This window comes from Centruroides sculpturatus, unplaced genomic scaffold (assembly GCF_000671375.1).
Source record: "Centruroides sculpturatus isolate CEXI.00-Female unplaced genomic scaffold, Cexi_2.0 scaffold156, whole genome shotgun sequence".
NCBI classification, from domain to species: Eukaryota; Metazoa; Arthropoda; class Arachnida; order Scorpiones; family Buthidae; genus Centruroides; species Centruroides sculpturatus.
Genome location: NW_019384398.1, coordinates 240,002 through 267,639, shown reverse-complemented (window position 1 = coordinate 267,639; position 27,638 = coordinate 240,002). Strand labels below are relative to the sequence as shown.

Below are 27,638 nucleotides of genomic sequence, written 5' to 3'. Positions count from 1 at the left end.
CATTTCTTTATTTCTGTCCCGGTCTCACTGATTGTCAGTTACAAAAATTATTATTAACAAATATACAATAAATGAAAAAAAATGCAAAATTAAAAGAAATGTATTAAAGCAGTAAGTACAGGTAACCCCCTATAACACGGGAGTTACATTCCAAAAAATTGCCGTGTTATGCGAATCCGTGTTATACGAAACAAAGAACTAGTGTGAAAAGAGGGATTAGGTTCCAAAAATTAAAAAACATGCCATTAAATCCTTATTTAAATCGGATTTATTATTCATTTTTTTCATAGATAAAATACTTATTTATTATTTAAGTAAATATTTTACCAGAGAATTATTCATCCCATATGATGATCTTAGCATGATCATCATCAACTGGTAAGTTTTTGGGTGCGTTCGTTAATAGCAGTCGCTCTGCAACGGGAGTGCACTGCTGTTTGTAGGCATTTAGGAACTACGGCGAAAGAAAGATGGCGGTGCCCGCACTATCGATAGTATCACAACGGAGGAATCTATAATTCTAAAATGAGCTTTTAGAGGCAAAAGAAGGGTCCCAATTGTAAAATTTAACCATTAAATGGATTATTTGTTGAAAGAGCATTCAAAGTAACCATGAAAACAATTAGAATGCTCGCACGGAGTTACGCAGAGGTTTAAAAGAATGCACCTTTATTACATTTCATGTTGTACGAAGGTTTTACCCAATTCCCAAACTGTGTTAGAGTGAACCCGTGCTATAAAAGCCCCATGTTATATGGGGATGTTCCCAATCCTCGAACCATGTTAGAGTGAATCTGTGCTATAGAAGTACCGTGTTATACGGGGGTTACCTGTACTTTGTTTTGCTTGTAACACAAACTTTTTGGTGGTGGTTGATGCGAGGTTTTAAAAAATTATAGGGGGTCCAAAATCAAAAAAGTTTGCCAATTAAGCTGTGTGTCCCATTTGCCCCATGCTTATATACATATAAACATGGGGTGTAACCATATAAAGCATGGGAAGTGTAACCATGTCTGCAATATAAGCATACATAATATACATTTATATTGCAGACAAATCTTTAAAGGTCCACACGTTCAGCAAAGAAATCTTTTAAAGAATGCAAAGACACAGATATTAATTATAACAATTATTCATTTTCACTTAAATGTAATACACTAATTCATTTAAAATAAATATTTATACCATAACTAATATTTTAAAATATTAATTTATACATATATTTAACTGGTAATTAGCACCAAATGATCACGTGGAAAGTTGTTGTTTATAGCTACATGTTAAAAAAAAATGTCGTAACTGTTGATTTCGTAATCCATATTTTTTATTAATTCATTTAAAATAATAATGAGAATCCTATAAAAAAAATTACGTAAGAAGATAACAAATGTTAGAACTTACCTTCTGAGTAAACAGAAAATGTTGGGAGAGGTTCTAAATCGTCTAACCATGACGGCCGCCATTTTCTAAAAGAAAGAATACGGCGAAGTGTTGCCAGATTGTCTAGGTTAAAATTCTTTAAATAAATTTTACATAATTATACCGAGAATGCTATGAATTTTCTTACTAATTATAAACATTAAAATTTATTTTAGATTTATTAATATAAAATTTCTAATTATAAATTTTTTATTGTTTGTTTTTTTGACACTTTCCGCCCTATGGAGTGCTTTCTTTCCAGATGCATCGTAGGCCCGTAATGAGACGGTATGGGGTACGTTCGGGTAGTTTTTTTAACTCTTTCCGCCCTGTGGGCACTAAGAGGGCCTCTTTTTTGCAAGCCCATTATGGGTTCGGCCAGGCCCACAATGGGGCTGACGGGTGGTGAGGGACGGGGCCCGATATATCTGAACGGACCACCCCCCCAAAAAATTCCTGGGGATTTTTTCGACCCGTTTGGACTCGAACACGGGTCCCCCAGAACAGTGGGCTGCCACCTTGACCGCTCGGCCATCCGGCCGCTGCGTTCGGGTAGTACCGTCCACTTCTTCTTCTTCTTCTTCTTTAATCCCGTTTATATGTAGATTCTAGCCTGAACGCCTTTTCTCCGAAATACCGCCCACGAAATATTCCCGGGAAGTGATTCGCTCGGATTCGATTCCGGGTTTCCCAGAGCGACTTAACCTCCTCCTCGCCCATACGGCCTTACACATGTTATACTGTATTTAAAAAGAAAACGGGTGAATTATTTTCGTTTTATTGTATCAATATATAACTTTCTTTGCAGCAGTCTATTGATAGTCCTTTTTAAGATTTTGTCTTCTTAGTAGAAAGAAAGTCATCGGGTTTGTTCCGAGTGCATCTCTAAGCTAAGCTCTTCTTGTGAAAGCATGAAAGTGTTTCCATATTGCTACAATAGTCTTTCCATTAAAAAAAAAGGAGCCAATGTTCGTTAGACCAGTGTTCCGCAATCTTTTTCTATTTGCGGCACATCGTGACTCAACACGGCACACCAAAATGTTATTACCCCAAAATACGTATGATATGATATTACATAATGTCATTAACATAATGTAAATGAATCATAAAAAATAGTAATATAGACACAAAGTTTCGTAAATGATTGTATTGTTGCGATTTCAATAATGCGAACAATGTTAGTATTTCCTAACAATATTTACGAAAGTGAATAATTCTTAAAGTGATTTCAAGTCGGAATCGTCGATATAAACGACGAGTAGAAGCGATATATTAATGGCGATTTTACCGTTATTTATTTTAATGTATGCTCCTGTGGGGCAGAACTCCAGGATAAGTCTAAAAGAGAAACCCATGATTGAAGCAAACTCGTTGATCCTCGGTTCTTCAATTGAGAAACGGGTTGCTTACGACGAAGATTTAAACAGTGTGATGTCTTCACCACAGTTTAAAAAATACAGTGGTGTGTATATTCCTCAAAGTAAGTCAAAAATTGAAGGATTGGACTGGCTCGTCAGACCGACCCGATTTCCGAAACCATTACAAAGCAAAGAATTAGAAATNAAGATTATTTTAACACAAATTATATCGTCTTAAGTAGACCGACTGGCAAAGAATCCGAGAAATTTACAACGGAGAATCGCGTAATTTTGGACAAAATAAGCGAAAATCTAATCGAGGAAAAAGATTTGGTGAAAGAACAAATTGATTCACGACATCGAAACAAATATTCTGTCTCCAAGAATAATAAACAGAATTGTTCAGTAAGAAGAAAAAATACAGAAATTACAATAGACGAAGTCGAGAATTTTACTTCTAGAAGAAATTTTTGTGGCGAAAAAGAAAAGTTTACTCATTTCGTGGAACTCGTAGACACGGATGACATTTCGGAGTAGAAGCGCACATAACCGAAGACAAAATTCATTTATAAATAATTCTTAAATACATTAATTTCGTGTTAATTTGGTACATTAAATTTGGTAAATACATTATTATAGCCTAATTAGTTACTTTGATCGAGTTAAATTTAAAATAAACATTTTAAAATTTCTGTGTTGTCTTTTTAGAAAACATAAAATCACTCCCCTTTGTAAATAGTACTAATATTTTTTTTAGCTTTCAAGACGCCAAGAGGCCGTTTTCTGTCCTCATCACGATGTAATCCCACCATGGTGATGGCAGGGAGGCCCAACATATCCGGATCAACTTACCCACGAAATTTTCTAAGTCGACTCGAATTCGAAGTCGATTGACAAGTAAGGAATAGCAGTGCCATTACTGTGCCATTTATAACACGATAAATCTAAAAGCATATTTTGGAAACGTAATTAAATTTGAAGAAAATTACTAAACGTGAATATCCTAATAAAGACTGGTTGTTAAAATCTGCATACTTTCGATACTTCTTCAGATAATTCGGGAAATTCACTTTTCACTGAAGGCGAGATCCAGAATTGAATTTTGATTCCAATGTCACATAAAAGATTAACTGTTCTTTTTCTCATAACGAAAGGTGGTTCTCGTGTTTATAAGCCCGAAAGAGCCTATGTATGCTGGAGGTTAACACCTTTTCCCACTAGTATCCGGTGAGAAAAAATGGAGCCAGTAGATACCAGTAGGGATCTGTTCGGATGAAGCTTGAACCCAGATAAGAGGACCTAGTGGGGTTGTTTCTAAGGTCAAGGATATCAATTGGAGACATCGTTTCATACGTAGGGAAGCTTAGTCTCCAGAGGAATCCTATCACAATTTAAAACTGTGCTAATCAATGCTGTAAAGCTACTTGGACTGCAATTTGCAAAAATCGTAGACCTATTGTCGTTTTGTCTGTCTGTCCTTCCTTAGTATTGAGAACGGAGTTAGATAGATAAAAGACGGGAAAGCTTAGGAGCAGGAGGCCCCGACTAACTATAAACTAACTTCCATTACGAATCGGAAGTAATATTATTTCAATTCAAAATTTTTTCCTGAAAGGACTTTAGATGGCCGGCACGACACGATTGCTAACAGGAAAAGTATGATGTACAAGGGCAAGACATTACTGATTTTTAATTTTATTAATTAATAAATAAAAATGTATGGATCTCTCAATTCTAAATAAAAGTTCCAATACTAATTAATATTTTGAATTTCCAACACTCTAATATAACACAAGTTTAGTTGGAAATATTTATGGCAGCTTTAATTATGATAAATGATGCATAGACATTGTTTAAGTGCATTATACCATTTGTTTATAACTCTATAGTAATGGTTCATACTTTATATTTGTCATATAAGTCATCCTTAGTTTAGAGAGTTAATTTTAGACTTAAAAAGTCAACTTAAGGTCCAGCATATATGATATATATTTGAATCTCAAAGATCTCTGAAATATGATTTATTCTCGAAATTCTTTGCATTAATTCTATTAAAATAAGGAAAGAAAAACGCTGGCGTATTTCTACTCTTATTACAGTTAATTTATTTTTATTTATTATTTACATGTCATATTTTGTGCTGTGTTAAAAGTTCGGACAAACCGTCCAGTTTGTATTCTTCCTCGAATGCTTCGGGCAAACGTTTTTCTGAATGAGGAATAATTTTTATTTTGTTAAATTGCTTGGAACTTGCTTCCTCTGTCACTTCGATATTATTTACAGCAGTTTTCAAACCAGAAAAAAATCTAAATTAAAATTACAGTAAATTTATTCAAAATTTTTTTATAGTAAAAAACAATTTTAATATAATTTCTCCTACCTTTCAATTTTTTTTTCATTTTCTAATAACTTATCATTTCCTTTCTCCACAATATATGATAAATACTAAAAGTAAAAACATTAATTAAAGCATTTCTAAGGACTATAAATATATAAAAACTGCATTTCTGTCAATGTGTAAAGCATTAAAATATAAATATATTCTGCAAAACTTAAATATAAAAATACGTATTTACTTACATTCATTCTAAAAAAAAGAGATTTTGAAACTTACCTGATCAGAAACTAACATGTTTCCATTGCAGGATAGGGGAACTTCTAAACCATGAGTACTTCTGACAGCCTGAAAGTTAAAAATTTCTGTTTAAATAAAAGTACTTAGGTATTAGAAAATTTATAACATAAATTTAATCATGATAGTTAATAATGTGAGGTAGCAGAAATTCCTATATTTGAAGTAGACTTTAATATTAATATTGTTTGAGTTACGTAACGATTGTTGTTCGTAGCTACCTGAGAAAGTCTCCCGTTACATTTTCTCGAAGGCAACATGACACTTTCGAGTNGACATTGGTTAAGTGCATTATACCATTTGTTTATAACTCTATAGTAATGGTTCATACTTTATATTTGTCATATAAGTCATCCTTAGTTTAGAGAGTTAATTTTAGACTTAAAAAGTCAACTTAAGGTCCAGCATATATGATATATATTTGAATCTCAAAGATCTCTGAAATATGATTTATTCTCGAAATTCTTTGCATTAATTCTATTAAAATAAGGAAAGAAAAACGCTGGCGTATTTCTACTCTTATTACAGTTAATTTATTTTTATTTATTATTTACATGTCATATTTTGTGCTGTGTTAAAAGTTCGGACAAACCGTCCAGTTTGTATTCTTCCTCGAATGCTTCGGGCAAACGTTTTTCTGAATGAGGAATAATTTTTATTTTGTTAAATTGCTTGGAACTTGCTTCCTCTGTCACTTCGATATTATTTACAGCAGTTTTCAAACCAGAAAAAAATCTAAATTAAAATTACAGTAAATTTATTCAAAATTTTTTTATAGTAAAAAACAATTTTAATATAATTTTTCCTACCTTTCAATTTTTTTTTCATTTTCTAATAACTTATCATTTCCTTTCTCCACAATATATGATAAATACTAAAAGTAAAAACATTAATTAAAGCATTTCTAAGGACTATAAATATATAAAAACTGCATTTCTGTCAATGTGTAAAGCATTAAAATATAAATATATTCTGCAAAACTTAAATATAAAAATACGTATTTACTTACATTCATTCTAAAAAAAAGAGATTTTGAAACTTACCTGATCAGAAACTAACATGTTTCCATTGCAGGATAGGGGAACTTCTAAACCATGAGTACTTCTGACAGCCTGAAAGTTAAAAATTTCTGTTTAAATAAAAGTACTTAGGTATTAGAAAATTTATAACATAAATTTAATCATGATAGTTAATAATGTGAGGTAGCAGAAATTCCTATATTTGAAGTAGACTTTAATATTAATATTGTTTGAGTTACGTAACGATTGTTGTTCGTAGCTACCTGAGAAAGTCTCCCGTTACATTTTCTCGAAGGCAACACGACGCTTTCGACACGAGAAAAGTAGCTGGGCTACCCGGCTTCGCTCAGGGAGTTGATATGAGATTGTGTGGTAGTTGGAATAAAAGGATAAACTTTAAAATATAAGAGGTAAAAAAATTTTATTGAAAACATATTTACAACACTTGTTTATAAAGAACATTTTGCTCAAAAACTTTTACAAATAGGCGAAGGCACATATCCCACTGACCAGACAACCGACCTCATTCAACTCAATAGTGATTTTTGCAGCATAGCCACTACTGAAAACAAACTCATCGACCAAATTTATCCAAACACTGTTCACAACTATACCAATCAGGAGTGGCTATTTCAAAGGGCAATTTTGACAACTAAAAATAATATTATCGACAATATGAACTTTAATATCCAAAAGAAAATTCCTGGTAATATTCAAAAGAAAATTCACAACTGGCAAGAGCTCCTCCTCTTTTAAGTTTGAGCATTGTATAAAATATAAATCAAATCAACTTTTTATTAACAAATACACTAAGTACACTTTACAGTTTTCACACTTTATTTTCAATTTATATTCAGTCACTGTATCACTTTGACTACTCACACTTCACTGTTTGTTTTTATTCACTCACTGCACTACTTTGGAATTTTCACTTCTTTTTTGGTTCTTCCCTTCGTCACTGATAAGAAACTGACGTTTGATCCCACGACGGATCTTGCTTTATATACCCCCACCAATGGGTAGTCCCACCCATACAAAAAAGGCTTCGAATGGTCCACAATGTTCCAGAACATTCCACAACATTCGAGTGTGTTCTGGAATGTTCTAGAAATTTCTAGAGGGCGAAACTTCCAGCCCTTATATCTTCAACAGCACACCCTTCAGGTAAAAACGGGAACCTTCTTCATGGATGGGGGATAGAGGGCTACAACACCATATAACTCCCTTGATCGTACCGGGACTTGTTTTTGAGTTTAAGCAACACACACATTGTACACTTACCTTTATAATATATATTGATTGATTGATTAATTAAATAACTTTTAATACTGTTGAGGGTCAAACCTTGACATTTCGTACAGCCTAAAATATTTAAAATTTTTGAGGCTTCATATAAATTACAACTAAGATATGAGAGCAATGCAAAGAAATGTCAGGGTTGGGCTTCAAAAGGTATATATAAATATTTATATATAATTATAATTTTATGGATGTACTATGAATGCATATTCCCAATTATATATATTAAGTTCAGATCAGTTGTATAAAATGTTTACTTAATTAAAAACTTTTATAATTCTTATTTAATTTATTTATTTATTTTGATTATTTCCTTAATGTTAAAATTTATATTATTTCACATTTTTTTTCAACTTTACTGTCTTTTAATCATTTTTTAATAGAAATTTTTATTGAATATCAGTGAAGATCAGTGGTTTATTCAGAAGATTATTGAAGATCAGTGGTTCTCTACATTTCTAGTGTCATGGACCCCTAAAACCCACACACTATGGTGGACTGCAAACTCTCGCAGAATTCCGCAGAACCCTAGGGGTCTAACGACCACCAGTTGAGAAACACAGGCAGAGCCGGCCCTACCATAGGGTGAACGGAGCAGCCGCTCCAGGCGCTAATTCCTAGGGGGTGCCTCAGTGGTAAAGAAAATTAAAGGGTATAAATTAGGGGCAACCAAAGGGGCGCCATAATAGGATCTCGCTCCATCCTAAAACTTGCCTCGGGCCAGCACTGAACACAGGTTTAGATAAATACTAATTTTTGCTATTCAAATGATATTATCTTCATCATCATCTTAAAATCTTCATTACAACAAGCAACTTTTCTATTAATGTATATTCTAATTGTTCAATTCTAAATTTCCAATGTTTTGTCAGAGAATTCAAATTGGACATTTTGAAATGCAATAAAGATTTTAACATATTTAATAATCCAAACTATAAAAATACTAAACCCGAATGATTACCAGATTAAATCAGACTACATTAAATTGTTAATGTAGCCCACTTAATCTGTTAATTGTTTTGCTTTTATACGTAATTAAAATTAAAATTTAACATTTTAAATCAGCTTACCAACATGATTTTCCCACTGTTTCCTAATGTAATTCCAGAATTTCTAAATCCAGATGCAATGCTAACTGTAAGCTAAAAAAAAAAAAAAATTTATGAAAGCATATAACTGTTAATTTACAAAATTTTAAAAATATTTTAATAATTTGTCTCTATAAGACAAGATGTATATAAATAGTTTTTGAAATTTGTTTTGAACAACATTTAAACTAAATAGTCTGCCAAGTTTTTTATCAAACAGATCATCAGACAACTCCAATAAACAATCCAGCAATCATTTCATAATACTAGTATATCAGGTTGATATATATGTAAGTATTTAAACTACAAATTTTATGATGATCAATACAAAACCTTCCTCACTTATTTCTAGCCGTTTATACGCGAGTACGAACATTTTCAGCCTTCTTAATAGGCCTTCTTCAGGTACACTGTGGTCTGTTAGAGCGTCGATTGGTAGAAGTTTAAATGGTGTCAATGTTTACATAGGTTTACATAGGTACATAGGTAACCGACGCTCTAACAGACCACAGTGTACCTGAAGAAGGCCGAAAATGTTCGTACACGTGTATAAACGGCTAGAAATAAGTGAGGAAGGTTTTGTATTGATCATCTTAAAATAGTTCTAGCTACAAATGCATAGAAGTATAAATTTTATAAAATAAATTTTCTGTAGTGCTTGCTTTCTTTTAGTTTCATGTTCTAGCTTTATATTAGTTCCAAAAATGCTATTGTATCACATAATGTGAATCCAATAACATATTGTTTTCTTTTTAGTAATTTGTTCCAAGATCTTGGAAGCTGAAACATACTATTTGGTTGATAAACTATTTGGTTTATATGTAAATTTGTGCTGCTGAAGTTCATTTCTTGAAAGCAATTTATTATGTATAATGCCCTCCATATACCATCATACATAACATTATCTTGGGTGGATGAAGTTCAGGCTTTGGAGGAGTGTAGTCTACCGTCGTGAGTTCAGTCACTCTTTCTGTTTCTTCACTGATAAATGTGCACCACTCTCATTGCCTGTAACAATGTGGAACAAAGAAAAATTGGGGTGGTCCCAAGGATGGAGGTACCAGCAAAGGTAACAAAGAAACACAGATAGCACTCATACTCCTGACTACAACATGTATGTATATATTATAACTGGAACATGATGTTATGAAATAACATATATTGATGCACAAAGCCAACAATTCCATCTAGAAGAAAGGAGTGGAATGAAAATGATGTGGTATGTGCATAAATTTACACAGCAACCAAATATTTCTCTTTGTAACTTGTAATATTACTTTAACATAGAACAAAAAGTAAGTAAATATTGAAACAGGATAAAAGTTTAAAAAAGTAAAACAAAATTTTTAAAAATTTCAATAAAAATCAAGTTATTACTTCTTTTTTACCAAAATATTTAATTAAAATGATAAATGCAGAAACAGAAAATGCTTCCATTTACATTATTGATTGGTTTATCTTTCAACCGTGTTCATGTATGTCATCTAGTTGATAACAATCATAAGTCATTCTAATGATATATACCAGGGGTGTCCAACCTTTTTGTTTCTCTGGGCCGCATTGGAAGAAGTCAAGGAGTTTTGGGCCACAAGTATATATTATATATACTTGTGGCAATATACAAGTATATTTAAAAATTAACATGTCTAGATTATAATAATAAGTATTAAAACGTTATCAAGAAAAAGGATATTTTAAAAAATTACTTCTACAGACACTTTCAATTTTTACTTAGAAATAGATAAATTCATTTATTATAAAAGAGACAAATGAAAATTTATTTCAAAAACACAAATATTTGTTTTATTTGGGTCTCTAATTAATAAAAAGCGATGAAACGCCATTTTAAAGTGCGTTTTTATTCAATTAATATAATTATAAATACTGTAATATGTAGCCGAAAAAGCAGTCAAAGCGCCAAATGATATTTTTTACGTCAAACCAAAAAAAGTAGCCACATTTGGCCCAATGTAGCCAAATCTTGCAAGGTTGGAAGAAATACTAAATAAAGCTGGAGTTGCGAATCAAATGATTATAGATCCAAGTGCGGGATAAAGAGGCAAAGGACAAAAAATAAAGAATTATAAAAGGTTGAAAAATTACGAGTCCATATTTGCTGAACAGAATATCTATTTAACCTTTCTCACTACTACATCTTTTGTCCTTTCTCATCTTTCCCTCCTTTCTCCAAATTTGGGTCTATAATCCTTTGAGTCACAACTCCAGCTTTATTTAGTAATCCTTCTGCATTCACACATCTCCGTATTTGAAAATATTTTCTTTCCACTCAAAAATAAAATATGAATAAAGGTTTACGGCTTTGTGAAACTTTTTTTGAGTTCATGCCGTTGAAATAAATAAATAATAAAAAATTAAAACATTTGTGTTACACATTTATTGGGCCGCATGCGGCCCGCGGGCCGCGGGTTGGACACCCCTGATATATACTATACAGTGAACTTTATTGTTGAGAATCTATCAAAGATTTTATCCTTTGATGAATCAATTTTAAAGCAGGCATCTATTTAATACAGCTTATTTACAATAAATAATAGGGAATCAATTTCTAGTTTAAAAAATCAGCTTAATCTGATTCAGGGAGACTCAAAAATCAATGCAGTATAACCATTTGTTTTCTCCTGAAGGCTAAGATTTTATTGTAGTCATCTAGCCATATTTAAATAAAATTAAAAAGAAAAAAGATTTGTTTCTTACCAATTTCTTTGCAGCTTCGAGTGAAATACATCTAACATGCAAAATAAATGGCTCAAATTTAAACACCGAAGAATCTTTGTGATCTTTAAGAGATTCCAGCTGAAAATAATGAAAATATAAAATCTCAATAATACAAATATTAATTTAATTCTCACCTTACTATTTTATTAAGTTTAAAAAAGTACTTACCACATCATTTACGTTAACTTGATCGTGTGATACAAATAACCAATGACATCCTTTCTTGACTTGCCCATCAGAATTCTACAGATGCAGAATATAATTATCAGTAATCTTTTCATTTTAACTCAAGAATCTTAACTTTAAATATGACAGACTTGTACAAATATAAAAGAATCCAAATACTTTTTTCTTCTACTAGATTTTAAGTAATAAATAAGCAAAATAAAAAAATTTAACAAATTCATTTTATATTGACAGCAGGATTTTTTACTAAATCATTGCTTTTCATTTATTATTTTACAGATTAAAATCACTTCAGTCACAATAACTGTCGATTTTAAAGGTAATCTCTTACTCGAAGATTAATTAGGTTATACCGTAACTGGGATTGTGTTAACATTCATATTCAAGTACATTATCAAGCCAGATTTTTAATCATTCAACCCAGTCGTTCTCAAAGTATGCCACCATATACCACTGGTAGTTGGTGGACTGATCTAGACATTTTTCTAAAATGAAAATCTATGTTGTTTAGCCATGAAAGAGATTATTTTTATGTACACCTAATCTCTTTCATTGTGTTACTGGTTAGACAGAATATTTTGGAATGTACTTAAGGTAAGAAATGGACAGGGGGATAGAATGGTCTGCGATATATCTTAGTTTAAGTGGTCCAAAGACAACATATCTTTGGAAATTGCTGCTTTAAATTTTGCAAAAATTAAGGTATGAAAGCTTCATTAACTGCAATAAGTTACAAATGAATATAAAAATAAAAAATGACTATTGGTAACACTTAAAAATAATGAAACATTTCACATAAATAATTCTATAGTGCTGTTTGGTTGTACAAGCGGTGGATAAAAACATAAAGTCCCTTGACCTGAAAGGTACATTGTACATTATTTAATGCCATATTATCAGGAATTTGGTGACTCAAATTAAATTTATTGACAGAAAATAGGAATAAATACGTACTTCTGGTTGCTGATAAACGACAATGCGACCAGAACAAGAACTTGTGGTACAATATTCGGCCCGATCGTTGATATAATCTATTAAGTCGACAATATTCTTATCTACGGATCCTTTCCTACTTTTATCACTTGATAAAAACTTCTGTTTCTCTTTGCCTAAAGGAGAGCACATGTCATCGTCCATGTGACAACATACTCCATTAAATCCCTATCTAGGTAAAAATCCCTAAAGTTTATTTTTATCTCTTAAATTTATTATATATTTATGATATAAAATAATAAAATATAAATATTAAAAATAGAAACAGGTTTTATATTTAAATTTTATTATAATTAAATAATTAAAATATTAAAAGTCACATATTTAAAGAAATTTCCCTGCAAAAGTTTCGTTTTTTCCCTGATATTTACAGTAAATAACAAAAATTTCTTTCATTCAGCTGACTCGTGACAGATAAAAGTCACATGGCATGAAATCGACACAACAATGTTTGAACTCGTTTGTCGTCGAGATATATCACATGATTAAAGTTTAAAGTGTATGGAAGAGAAAGCATCATGTTGTTTTTACTCCTATTTAGTTCATTTTTAATATGTTTTAAAAATGTTTCAGGCATTAATTACCAAGTTAAATACTTTAATCAATACATAGATCACTTCAATTTTTTTAGTTACGGAAATGAAACTTTTAAACAAAGATATTTGGTTAATGGTAAGTTCGTTAGTAAAATAATCCTTTGCAATAGGTAAGATATGAACTCTGAATGAGGTGTTTCTCAACTCCAGAATTGTAAAACTCCTGTACGAGTAAAAAAGTCAAAGGAACTGTACCTGTACGTACAACCCTTTGCAAGATATTCTCCTCGAAAAATCATTTTTAATGTGTACCGGTACTACTACTGCCTATTCTCCGTGCTTCGCGTGCAACCTGGAAGTAGGCCGTATCTCACGAATGGTTATGTGCAGAGGTATTGTTCCTTTGATTGTCTTGCTCCTACGGGTATGGTCTACGGCTCTGGTAAAGTTCTGACCGTCTCGTTTGGAGGTGTAATTGTACCTTGCAACATCCATTAACTACCAGTATTTTTGATTTTTTTAGACAGTTGGTGGCTTCCGCATAAAGGACCGATATTCTTCTACACCGGAAATGAAGGAAACATCGAAGCATTTTGGGAAAATTCTGGCTTTATTTTCGATATTGCACCCAAATTTAAGGCTCTTGTTATATTTGCAGAACACGTGAGTGTTTATTTACAAAATAAAATAATTTTTTTCTAAAGAAAAGTTATATTCAAATATAAGAAATGTGACATATAAATAGTATCAGTAATTAATTTATTTTAATGAATAGTCAACTTATATCTAGCAACCACTGCATGCTTCATATTTTACAGAGCTGAGTGCAATTGTAATGCAGGGAGACACCTCTTACAAATGCATGGGTTGTACAATAATGAAATTTGCTCTGCTACAACCAATATAGGGAGAAAGCTGACTTATATAAATGTTTAATTTCTCAAACTGGTGCATAAGTTTCTTGATAATGAATATATTTAAAATAGTAACTGATGTAAATTATTTTGATATAAAGCAGAATTAGAAATTAATTAAAAATTTAATTATTTTTATTAATATTTTTGTAAAGAGCATATTCTGATTTATAAAATAAAGTTCATTGAAAAGAACAGAATTTTTGTTTACATTGCATGAGATAATATTTTTTAATATGATATATGTGATTCGTTAAATTATTAAACAATAGTGAAAGCAAAACTGTATTGATTAAAGTATTTTAACAATAAATTTAAACTCTGTTGATGCAATTATTTATTAATTAATTTTAAACAAAAACAATGCTACAAGTGTTCATAATATATAGTGCAGACAATTACTATAATTATAGTAGATAAATAGCAAACAATTTGCTGGCTTTCTATCAGGATATATTAATTAGCAATAATATAGTCCAGTAAAAATCTGGCAGATCATTTGGTATTGCAAAATTTAAAATACGAGGGGGACCAAAAAAAAAAAAACCAAACTGAGAGCGCGCTGCCATTTGTAGACATAGTAGAGTTCTCCCATTAGATGGGGTTAGTAGAGACCTTCACGAAACAGCTGTGCAGACAGCGTCAGTTTGTAGGTTTACATTTGAGTGTAGTGTTGTGTTTTTCTTACTGTTATTTTGTTCCACCTGCGAAGTTCTGGGCGTCCTTTAACATCTTGAAAAGATGAAAACATTGAAAAAATCCTCCAAAAAAGTTTTAAGATGTCTGAGATAGGATGTGTGAAGGAAACGCCCAGAACTTTGGCGATCAGGTGACTGGTTCCTTCATCATGACAACGCCCCCGCGCACATGGCCTTACGTGTGATCCACTGTTTGGTCTCTCGCGGATGACCTGTCGTTCCCCACCTTTCGTATTCATCAGACTTAGCCCTGTATGACTTTTTTCTGTTTCCAAGAATGAAGAAAAATCTAAAAGGGAAGCGTTTTGATGATGTGGAGGTGGTAAAAACAGCTTCCCTATGGGCACTGGACAATATCAAGATTGAAGAATTCCAGAGATGCTTCAAACAGTGGGGAAAAGACTTGACAAGTGAATTGCATCTAATGGAGAGTACTTTGAAGGTGACTGAAGGAATTTTGTAACATTAATAAATAAAGTTTGTAGAGAAAAAAATCTGTTTTTTTGGGTCCCCCACATATTTATAATATTTTTTGTTTTTGTATTTGTTTGTAAAAATATTTATACAAACAAATACATAAACATATCGATATACTTTAACATTTTAAACTGAAATTAACTGTTTTGTATACATGTTTAATTGTAATAAACTGAAAATAATAATTTATTTTCAGTTTATTACAGTTATTATTATTATTCAGTTTATTTTTATTTATGAATTAATAATTAATTCATAAATAAAAATATATATTAAACTGCTGATTTATGTAATTTTATTTTATTGTCAATAAATTATATTATTATTATTATTTTTGTTAGAGATATTATGGAGAATCGCTTCCATTTGGAAAAAATAGCTTCAATCAACCAAATATCAGTCTTTTATCCATAGAACAAGCTCTGATTGATTATGTAACTTTGATTCATGCTATTAAGAAAGATTATAAAGCAGAATCGTGTCCGGTAATTGCTTTTGGAGGAAGGTAATAAACATTTATATATATATAAATTATAAAAACAGATAAAATCTCTTAAATAAATATTTCTGTTAGTTATGGTGGAATGCTAAGTGCATACATCAGATTTAAATATCCAAATGTTGTCGACGGTGCTCTTGCAGCAAGTGCTCCAATTATATTAACTGCTGGATATCTTGGAACAGAAGTATTTTTTGAATCCATAACAAAGGTACTGTATATAAAATTTTAACTCTACATTAAAATGTGACCTAAGATTTTTCAAAACAAAAATATAGTTATTTTTTGAAAGAAACAAAGTTATTCATAGAGTTTAATAAAATTATAACCTTTTAATTATTTGAATGTTAATAATTAAATATAATTTATTGTACTTAATTATTTAAAGGCCAAAAGATATTTCAAGAAGAATCTTTAACCTTTAAATTACTTGTAATTTACTATATTTAAAGTGAATGCAATTTATTGATATCCGATTATTTTTCTCTAATGGTTATTATTGAATTTATTTCCAGACTTTCGATAATACAATGCCAAAGTGCAAAGACACAGTTATAAATGCATATTCACAGATAGAGAAATGGTTTGCTGAAGGATCTAAAGGTTCTTTTTGTTTTAGTATAATATAGTATAAATAATAGATTATTAAAACTAAATTCAGTATCATGACTTTGACAATTGTATGTTTCGACACTTTTCAGTTTACAATTATTTACTATGAATTCAGGTTACAGAGAACAAATTTGATTATACACTGTCACAATACTGTTTATTGCCAAACTTTTGAAGCTATCTTGTCAATGTTAAAATTAAGTTTCTCAGAAAAAATTAACTTTTGAAATTATCCAATCATGGAATAGGATGTCACCAAATACTGTATAAACCAGTACATGAAAGTCCTCCCACTTAGTGCTGAAAAGCCATCTTTCAGCTTGATTTAGCACAATCTCTGGGCCATGTGCTTTTCTTTTGTGGTTTACGAGGAATATAACATTTTGTGTGCTTCTTTTCAATTTAAATTTCAGAGATGTTTTACCACCCTGTAAATGAATTCATTTACCACCCTGTAAATGAATTGACATAATTTTTTGAAGGACTTGTAAGTTTTGAACAGCAAGCAGAGAAACCCATTGGTGGCTGGAGAACATGAGTGTCATACACTTATTGTGGAGAGAATTAGAGGAAAAAAATATTATTTGAAATATCTCCTAATGAGATGACTTACTCAGGACTGCATAGAGAACTTGTTTTCTGTTGTTTGCCCTACAAATGGTAACAATTACAACCCTGATACATGTGTATTTTGGACTGTCGTGCAAACCATCATGATGAATCACTTGTTGCAGCCATCACATGCAGACAACTGTGAGAGGGATCTTGATAACTTTATGGCATGCAATGATCAGATGGAATGGATAAAGTCATGTCTGATAGTGAACTCAAAGTCACCAGCAGCAGGAAAAGAAGAATCCATTGAAATCTTTGAGAATTATTCTTGGATGATCAAAGAACAAGGAGTCCTATGTTGCTGGTTGGGCTGCTGGCAGAGTGTCCCTTGCACAATGCAGAGAGAATTTGCAGTCCCATGAACCTTTTGGTGATCTTGGAGATTTTCAGGGTAAACAAAATGTCAGGGCATGGCTACTACAATATGTGTGTGATTTGAAGCATGTAGAAGTTTGTGACTAATGTGTAATGACATTTGCAACAAAATATATATGTGCACTTACTAATGGCAAGTAAAAACTGCAAATGAACTGTTACAAAACAAAGTTGCCAGGAAACAAAATTAAAACACCAAAAAAAGTGTTATATAGATGAATGAACAAGAATCATGTATCATGTTTATTTTACATGCATAGTTTAGATGCATTACAGATTAATATATTAAATATAACATTAATATGTTGAGAAGGAAAAAAACCACCACACTACTCTATATTGTTAGATGGCAGGGCAGGTATTCACATCGGCTGTCTTTGATGTTGAGGGGAGTTTCATATATTGGTATATAGAGTATTTGATGATACACCATTGAACAACTGTGTTCCATATTCAGAAGTAAAGATTTCAGGCCAAAGAACATTCGAACATCACACGCATTTTGTTAAAAGTTTAAAATTACCATCTTGTATTCAAATGATTACAAAATGATTTGAGAACCGAAAGAGTGATAATCACTTTACAATACAAAAATTTTGAATACTTAATATCCACTTTTTACTTTAATGCAAAAGCTACACCTGTTAATAAAATATTTTAATATTAGCCAACATTGCCATATCCATCAAAAGAGACATTAAATAAAAAAGGTTACTGACACTGGTCACTACAGGTATTTGTGGTGGCATCTTGGCAAATACATCATTTATGTCAACTATAAATATTTCTTTTCATCTGTGATTGTAAATACCCATTAATGATTTTTCCATTAGCTATGTGACAGGAAATTCATCATCAGATGTAGACTAATCTTGTATTTTTACTCAGGCAATATTTCAGCCAAATTGACTTAATCTTTTCAGCCCAAAACTCCTTTAGACCTATGCCTGCTGTTTAAATCAACTACAAGCATAATCTATTCATAGACAATAACTGAAATGTGGATCCTACGTATGATAGCTTATGGCAAAAGTGTACAATAAGGCCATAATTCTCATCAATTTTTATATTAAAAGATATGTTGTCTACATCTATCTGTTTAATTCACACATGAGTAAAAGCCACTATTGCATCAGCAACTACTTGTTTTAACTATAATTCATTAATTAGTAGATCCAATATTATTAAATAGTGGTTATAGTAATCATAGCTCAATTAGGATTATTGAATCTGCTGAATGCAACTATTTATATGTCAGTGCATGTTCTATATGTATCATGTTTGGGTGTATTTCCATACGTAACATTATATATATAACAAAATTTGTATTATAAAAAATGAATAAGTAATTTAACTGTCAATTATTTATAAGTATTACAATTGGATATAAAGCAATAAACATCGGAATTTATATTCTAATGATTTAGTTTACCATTTTCTGAACTTGTAAGTTGTAAACTAGGGTTTCTGAAACGGGATTCCGGGATCCCAGGATCCCGGTTGTTTTTTTAACCCGGGAAATATCCCGGGAAATTTTTCTTATCCCGGGAAATCCCGCAAATTTCTTAAAAATTCACTTTTTTTCTTATTTTGTGTTAAGGTTGAGGAGTTTTGCAAATAGAAAGCATAATTAACTCATTCACTGCCAGAATACATTTGTATTTATTAATTTTAAACCTACCTATTAGTTTTTTTAAATTTTTGCTCGTTATAGCATGTCACAAATGGTCAATAATCAATATATAGCTTATTTGTGGCATGACTATAAAAATTCTTTACTTGTCGGAACCTGTAATATCTGGAATAATTGTGCTTACGCTGTCTTGAGTTTTAACCATGCCCAGTAGCTTCAATAAATGCCTGACGCCAGATTGTGCAAATTGGGCAAGGATACAAACGAGTACAAAGTCTGCAAGTATGAAGTTTTTCTTCATAAACCTGATTATTAAAGCCAAATGAATTGCCGAATTATCGAGCTCTAAGCTTGATGCCGCTATTAAAGCAGCCAAGGTAGACAAATCAAGAATACTAGAGAGCGAAAGAAGTACTACAATCTCGAAAACGAACTCGAAAGCTTCCAGGCTACAGGTGAAAAAACACATAATATCTGTCTTCTCTTAAATGCATTAAACACTATTCCAATCACATCAATTGAATCGGAAAGGGCATTCTCGGTGGCAAGACTTTTCATTACTAAAATAAGAATTAGAGTGAGTTATCGGAGTATTGACCATCTTTGCTTTTTAAAATCTTATAAAAGTTTGCAATATTTTGTATTATATTTTATTTAAAAAACGAAAATTACCTTCTAAATTAGAAGTTCATTTTTTTAATTTTTAACTCAATTCAAAACATTTTTTTTGTTGTTGTTGTATGCAGTTTCCAGCAAACTTTAATTAATTTTTTTCTATTTGTGAAAATTTCTACGTTATTTAAAGGTAATTTTTATTATAGGCCTATAGACCTAACACAGCATTATTAATATGATTTTGGAGGTTACAAAACTTTAAAATTACTTTAAAAAATGGAAAATAATTATATCATTTGATTTCAAGATATTTTGTATACCTTAAAAATAATTAATTCTATCTTGGGATTTCCCGGGATCCCGGGAAACAGTTCACTTTTATCCCGGGATCCCGGGACAAGCAAAATACCGGGAAATGAGAAACCCTATTGTAAACATTATGGTGAATCATCATTGCACAATCTTTATAATACAAAAACAGTGAAACAAATATTGTATATTCAATATTAGGAAACAAACAATATCTTTCTGTATTAATTTGTGTTAATTGTTTTATTATAAAATTTAGTTTATAAATTATTTCAATTGTTATGTATTTTCCACTGTTTTCTGCTATATTGGAGACTTTGCTATAAAACAGCTTCCTTAATTCTCAAATACTGTTAAACCTTTCGGCCCATTATCAGAAATAGAAATGATCAAAGAAACTTTACAAAACATAAATCAAATACTTTCTAATTCATAATCTTTCGAGCTAATGCTATTCTCATGAAAGACAATCTAATGTTACATCATATTTGAAACAAATTATATGATAAAAAGTTTATCATATAAACCAGGGCTTCTTAAACTTTTTTTATTCACGACCCCATTTATGATTGTGATTTTTTTCACGACCCAAAAACAAAATAAAGATATATAACAAGGCTGTGAAGTCAAAGTTGTCAAAAAATCCGCCGACTCCGACTTCTTTTTACTTCCCAACTTGTTATGTATATACAACAGAAAAGTATTGAAATCTTGTCAAATTTGACCCTCCATGTTTCTTTTGCAAATCTACACGTTTGTAGACCTCCCGAACCCCCCAAAAAAGTCAATAAAAGAGGAAAAATTCGCACGCGTGTGTGTGTGTTGGCGTCTAATTTGTTTAATTTCTTTACTTTTTGTTCTGAGATATTAAACATTTCGTAAACGGGTAAAGTTTACGAAACGAAATGTGGTGCTGTGGCTTGCGTATAAAGGGGCATTAATACTATTAAATTTTGGTCCTTAATTAAAGGTCGACAGGGTGAAGACATAAAAGGGATCATGTGTCATATGTCTTAATGAATATTTTACTTGTTACTAGCGTTCAAAATTTAAAAAATAAAAAGTAAAACTCGTCTCTACCCTCAAAGTAACCTTTTTTGTCATTTTATAATAGTATAGTAAAACCCGTTAAGATGTTCTCGCCTAAGATGTTAGAATGTGTATGGGGACATGATTTAGCTCCAACACTCTGACGCTTAATAACTAACTCCTGTGTTAATTAAACCATCTGACTTTGATTCTAACCACTCTGACCACAGAAATTATTAGGCTTCAAACAGAGTGAACAAAATTATGCCCCCATACACAAGTTTAACATCCACACATATAGAAAAAAACCTCGAATCTTTTTCATATCTCAAAATTGCAAAATGTCCTGAGTCCAAAAATGTAAAAATTTGGGAGGGATCATTTTTTTTACTGAGCATTACACTTTCCCTCTGTTATATATAACAGTCGGAAAAGTAAAAATTATCGAATACATATTTATATATTGACTGTTCATTACTTAGAGGAGTCTTTTAGCATTGGAATAAAAAGTTTCTACGTTCTATCTTTATTAGAACTCTATTTATTGAACCTTTTATTCTGAGGTCACGTGATGACATCAGAATTTCCGGGTCTTTNTGACATTTGGAAAGAATTTATTGACTGTGCAGATCCAACTGGTTGTGGTTTAGGAACAGATAGCATCTCTTGGGACTATCAAGTAAGAATTTGGAATCATAAAATTATGGATTTTAAATACATTTATTCATTACTCAATAGTTTTCTCCATTTTAGAGTTGTACAGAAATAAATTTATATATGAAATCTGAAAAACGTGAATATATGTTCCCATATCTTCCATTTAATTCTACTATGAGAGATGAATATTGTTTTAAAAAATATAAAATTATTCCTAGAGAAAACTGGTTAAAAGAGCACATATGGGGAAAAGGTATAAATTGAATATATCTTGATTGCTTTTAAAAATATTCTTAGTTAAAATTATAAAAATAACAATTATTTATTTAGAAATCAACTTTGCATTAAAATCTCGCGACTCCAAGATTTCGCTAAGCGACCCCAAATGGGGTCGCGATCCGTAGTTTAAGAAGCCCTGATATAAACATTTGCAAACTTTTTAAAATATAATTTATACTTTTGATCTTTCTAAATCTAATTATAAATATTCTTTAAACGTATACGCTCTTGATACCAGCCATTCTGTTTTTCTCAAATTTAGCTCCAATAAAACAGAATAAGAAAGATTTTAACAATTGTACAATAAGTTTTGTTTGTATAATTTTACACAAATAGTTGAAAAAATTTTAAATGTTAAAATTGTTTTTTTTTTCTCAGGTTATAAATACATATCATCTACTTTTTCTCTGTGCAAAGAAATAAAAGATTCCACAGACTACAATCATTTTTTAAAATGGACACGCAATGCATTTGCTTCAGCAGCAATGATGAACTATCCTTACAAAACAAGTTTCATGAGCCCTTTTCCTGCTTTTCCAGTGAAGGTAAATTATAAAAATGCATAAACAAGAATAAAAAAATTATATAAAACTTGAAGTCATACATTAATAATTGTAATTTTATCATTTTGTTACTAATTAATATAAAATTTACTTAATTATTAAAATAATTGATTACTAAAGATAGATAATTGTTGTTTTATTATAATTAAATAGTTTAGATGATTAAATCAAAAGTAGAGCTCTGAAAAAGAACATTTCTGATTGAACCTAACTCTTAATAAAGTATGGAGTAAAGTTAGAATTTAATATTTGTATGCATAATTCACTCATACATAAGAGATAAATATTAAAAATAATTTTTTTTTATCAAAATGAATTTTTAAATATTTAAAACACTAATACTCTTTTTTGCTCATCTTCGGGGACTTAAATTATTTTTATAAACAATAACATTAGATATTAAATGAACATGACTAATATCGGGTGAAGCTCAACTTTACAAGTAGGTTGATTTGGATAATGTCAGGCCCCATTCCCAGTATTGAAAACATTAGTGCACTGTAAACTTTTTCACTGTTAAAGATGCATTGATTAAGTCAGCTAGTGTTTAATCTAGTAAACATAAAAGAATTTATCAGTTTTGCTGATTTATTTGAGTAATTTTAGCAAAATATCATTGATAAAATTTTTGACTTGGGTAATTTAGTACATACATAATGATAAGTAGACACTATGGAAGTTCTACAGAATTGTTGAGTAAATGGTCCTTCCAGTCAGGGCTGTAGAGTCGTATAAAAATCTACCGACTCCGACTCTTCCTTACCATCTGACTCCGACTCCGACTAAAACACCAAAACTCCACAACTCCGACTCCAACTCCACAGCCCTGCTTCCAGTGCTTGATTTTGGTTTTGTGAAAATCAAATATCATAGATCACAGATCAAGAGAAAATTCATCTTGCACATTTGAATCTCTTTTAGTTCATGATCTCTCATCTCCCTGTCCTGTAGTGTTTGAAATTTTATATGTATGTCATAAATCTGTGGATTTGCAAATTAGTATCATGTGAATCACAATATTAAATTTTGTCTGTATTTATTAGAACTTTATCAAACTAGATTTTTCAATATTTTCATCATGTGTGATGTTACTAAATGTAACAATAGTTTGCGAGTGTGATGATAATTTTAATATTACTTACTGATTGTCTCAGTGTTTGCATATATTTATATGTATAATTTATCTCTAATGTTATTTTTCTGATAACAAAAGTATAGAGCAGTCTACTGTATTAAAATTTTAATACATTTTGTCCAATACATTTTGTCCAATACATTAAATGAATCTTCTCTATGTCTATCCTGGATTTGGTCAAGCCCAAGGTGAGGTGAGAGATGGGGCCTGATATTTTGTGTTTGACCTATCTATGATGTAACTTAGACTCAAACCCAGTTTACCAGAACAATAGACTAATACCTTCACTACATTTTGCTATTCAATCATCAATGTTCCAATCTGTTATAGCAATAGAATTGTTATCAATATAAACAAGAAATTGTTTCTATTTAATGTGAATTTGTATTTAAATTATGAAATGTAAATTGGTTGGTGTATTCTAAATAGCAGAAAATTTTCCACATTTCAGGTAAATTTTCTGTTATTTATCTAAAAATTTTCATTGTTAAATACCCACAGGTCATGTGTACTAGACTAGTGTCTTCTGGCATTCCTGCTGCAGGACTTGCTGCTGCCATTGCTCTTGCTTATAATGCTTCGGGAACAGAGAAGTGTTTTGACATTTGGAAAGAATTTATTGACTGTGCAGATCCAACTGGTTGTGGTTTAGGAACAGATAGCATCTCTTGGGACTATCAAGTAAGAATTTGGAATCATAAAATTATGGATTTTAAATACATTTATTCATTACTCAATAGTTTTCTCCATTTTAGAGTTGTACAGAAATAAATTTATATATGAAATCTGAAAAACGTGAATATATGTTCCCATATCTTCCATTTAATTCTACTATGAGAGATGAATATTGTTTTAAAAAATATAAAATTATTCCTAGAGAAAACTGGTTAAAAGAGCACATATGGGGAAAAGGTATAAATTGAATATATCTTGATTGCTTTTAAAAATATTCTTAGTTAAAATTATAAAAATAACAATTATTTATTTAGAAATCAACCAGACAAGCAATATAATTTTTAGTAATGGAAATTTGGATCCATGGGCTCCTGGTGGAGTAAGTTTTTTCTTATTTTAAAATATTCTTTTGTTTAATTTCCATGTGATATTAGTAAGATGAAAATTTTTTTTCGTGCAGATACAGTATAATGTATCGGACAGAATAATTTCAATACTGATTAAAGGAGGTGCTCATCATTTGGATCTAAGGTAAAAATTACTTCTAAGTACTTGGATCTAAGGTAAAAATTACTTATAAGTACTTGGATCTAAGGTAAAAATTACTTATAAGTACTTGGATCTAAGGTAAAAATTACTTATAAGTACAACTCTCCCTTGATAGTCCGACGTTTTTTAATCTGACATGCTCAGCAGTCCGACGCACCTCCCGTCAAGGTACCTGATTTTTAGGAAAAATAACATAGCAAAAGAAAAACGCTGAATTCAAAGCTAATGACTTACAATACAACGTCCACACATCTACCAGCAAAATAAAGTCTAGTTTGCTGCATGAATTTGAAAATTTTCTTTGATACATTGCTAATTTTCATACTGCACTTGTTTACAAGAAATAAAGTTTAGTTTAATTTGTGTCTCTACGTCTCTACCAACACCTGTTTATAAGAATAAACTCTATATACAGTAATTTTCTACTTATAAATGTAATTAAAGTATTAAATTAGTGAGATGCAGTGCCAATCATTATTCAAATCTTACTATTAAATTATGCATATTAAGCTTGAATTGGGAAATGTTGAGATTTAACACGACTCAACCTCCAAAATTCAAAATAGCTGAAAGAAATTTGAAAATAAATAATTTAGATAATTAAATACAACTATAAATCAAAAAATTCTCTCTTATTAGCTCATATTCTTAATGATTGCATTTCCAGTTTTAGATTGATCTGAAATCCTTTTGGATAATTTTATAAATTTCATCTATTTTTTGAAGCTTTTCTACATCAATATCAATTTTTTGGAATTATTTTAGTTTCTATAAACAAGTACTTAATGTCATTCACTCAGTTACTGAAATGATGTGTATTTTTTTCCGTTATTGTGTAAAATTGATGAATGTGGTCTTCAGATTTTATTCTCAATCATTTTCTATGATAAAAAAATTGTTTTCAAAGTTTACTTACTCGACATTTATACGTTATACATAACGTTATTACAACTTTAAGCATTCCAAAGTTTTGTATAGAATGTTTTGACCTGAAGCAAATCCCAATTAGGATCAAAAACACTCGTAAAGTATATTAAAAAATATATATATATATATATTTGCTGGTTTAATTATAAAGGTTTATTGGTATTATTTACTATATAACCAGCTGTGAGAAGATTTAGAATTATGTTATACATGATATGAAACCATAATAAGAGTTTTATTTACAGTTTGAAATATTTAAATTAAAATTTTAATCATTAGTTTCATTAAAAAAGATTAATTTTCTTGTAGTTTAGCTGTTATTATAAGTAATATTAACTGATTATAGCANTAAGGTTGATTTAAAATTTGTGTTTAGACTTCAAACTATTAATTGTTGTCTAAATTTCCTTCTGCAGCATAAACTGGTGCAAAATACTCTCATACCAATACGAAATTTGAAAAATTCACTTTTTCTAAATCTGAAAATGGAGAGAGAATATATACTTTTTATGTAATTGAACTTGTAAATCTCTTGTGTATAATTGATGAATCTATTTTATTGAAAGAAAAAATTAACTAGGTTTTATTTTAAAACTTTTTCATACTTTATCTAAATTTAACAAATATACATTACCCGAAAATGCATTATGATGTAGATAAATAGTAGAGTCAAAAATAAATCGAAATATTAATATAACTTTTATTATGTTAATAATACAAATATCTACTACTTCCAAAATAATCAATGGTTGCAGCTACACATATCTGCCACTGTCCATACCTCTTGTCAAAGTAGTCTTGAAAATTGTGATGTGTTTAAAAAGGAGTTTGTTATCAAATTTCTGCATTCAGCTTCCTTTGATTGTTCTGAGTTAATGAATAGATGAACTCCTCAACTCCTTTATCCCTTTATCTTGTCCCAAATACTTGATTTATTCCGTAAAATGAAAGAGGAGTTGAAAGATTGCAGTAGAAGTGGAAACCACAGCGCAAGTTCGTAAAAAGTAGCTTACAAGACTGCTTTGAAAATTGGTTTGAACAGAGGCAGAAGTGTATCTTACAAAGTAAAAAAAATTTTTACGTATGAAATATTCAAAAGTTTAACTTTTATATATCAAAATTAGATATTTCTTAATGCTCAATTTATTCAGTCATGGAATTTTCAAACCATTTAACAGTTTATTGTCGGCAATAAGTATAAAATCTTTTCTTGTTATATTAGGGATTATAAATTGCTAAATGATTTAAATTCAATGCATCCTGGAGATACTCCAGGTTATATCTTAGAATATTTTATTCAAAAATAGTTAGAATCAATGGTTACGTGACTTCGTAAACACGTATCTATCGTCACTTTTCTCACCGAAAGATAAGCATTACATCTCCCAGATATTAGAAACTGTTTAAAATAAAATTATTTTACTGTTGATATAATTTTAAAACTGTACTTTAGTACATTATATCTTTTCATTTCAGAGGAAAAAATCCAGCGGATCCACAATCCGTCATACTGGCGAGACAGTTCGAAGCAGAAACAATAAGTAAGTGGATAACGAAGGCCAATGAAAAATATCAAAGACAACTAATAAAATCTTAATGTTAATATCCATATCACTGTACGATAAAATTCCGAACAATTCATAAACGGAGGGGGGAAAAAAGCGTAAAACGTCATTTGAGTAACAGAATTGTCTCATTATTAGATTAACACCAACTAACTCAGAAATGTCGTCTTAATCTATTTAACTAATATGTTTAATTTGATTTAAAATATCTGATTATTATTACAGTAATAAATACTGTGAAAATTA

The 27,638-nt window shown here is 30.5% G+C and overlaps 3 protein-coding genes across 3 annotated transcripts; 1 reads left to right on the top strand and 2 right to left on the bottom strand.

Annotated features, from left to right (window-relative positions):
* Positions 1 to 4,595: 4,595 nt before the first annotated feature.
* Positions 4,596 to 5,556, bottom strand: LOC111618510 (tRNA wybutosine-synthesizing protein 3 homolog). Its single transcript, XM_023360049.1, has 3 exons — positions 5,392 to 5,556; positions 5,158 to 5,222; positions 4,596 to 5,083 (listed from the first exon to the last, which is right to left on the bottom strand). Exons 1-3 carry the CDS (start codon positions 5,407 to 5,409, stop codon positions 4,906 to 4,908), a joined length of 261 nt encoding a protein of 86 aa, XP_023215817.1. The 5' UTR covers positions 5,410 to 5,556; the 3' UTR covers positions 4,596 to 4,905.
* A 191-nt stretch (positions 5,557 to 5,747) lies between these two features.
* On the bottom strand, positions 5,748 to 12,891 carry LOC111618509 (tRNA wybutosine-synthesizing protein 3 homolog). The gene is made up of 7 exons (XM_023360048.1): positions 12,692 to 12,891; positions 11,720 to 11,794; positions 11,531 to 11,629; positions 8,798 to 8,869; positions 6,453 to 6,521; positions 6,219 to 6,283; positions 5,748 to 6,144 (listed from the first exon to the last, which is right to left on the bottom strand). Exons 1-7 carry the CDS (start codon positions 12,872 to 12,874, stop codon positions 5,967 to 5,969), a joined length of 741 nt encoding a protein of 246 aa, XP_023215816.1. The 5' UTR covers positions 12,875 to 12,891; the 3' UTR covers positions 5,748 to 5,966.
* A 237-nt stretch (positions 12,892 to 13,128) lies between these two features.
* Positions 13,129 to 27,638, top strand: LOC111618526 (dipeptidyl peptidase 2-like). Its single transcript, XM_023360066.1, has 11 exons — positions 13,129 to 13,402; positions 13,790 to 13,929; positions 15,697 to 15,860; positions 15,930 to 16,065; positions 16,370 to 16,457; positions 22,357 to 22,523; positions 24,178 to 24,357; positions 24,432 to 24,588; positions 24,666 to 24,730; positions 24,812 to 24,882; positions 27,304 to 27,638. Exons 1-11 carry the CDS (start codon positions 13,249 to 13,251, stop codon positions 27,422 to 27,424), a joined length of 1,443 nt encoding a protein of 480 aa, XP_023215834.1. The 5' UTR covers positions 13,129 to 13,248; the 3' UTR covers positions 27,425 to 27,638.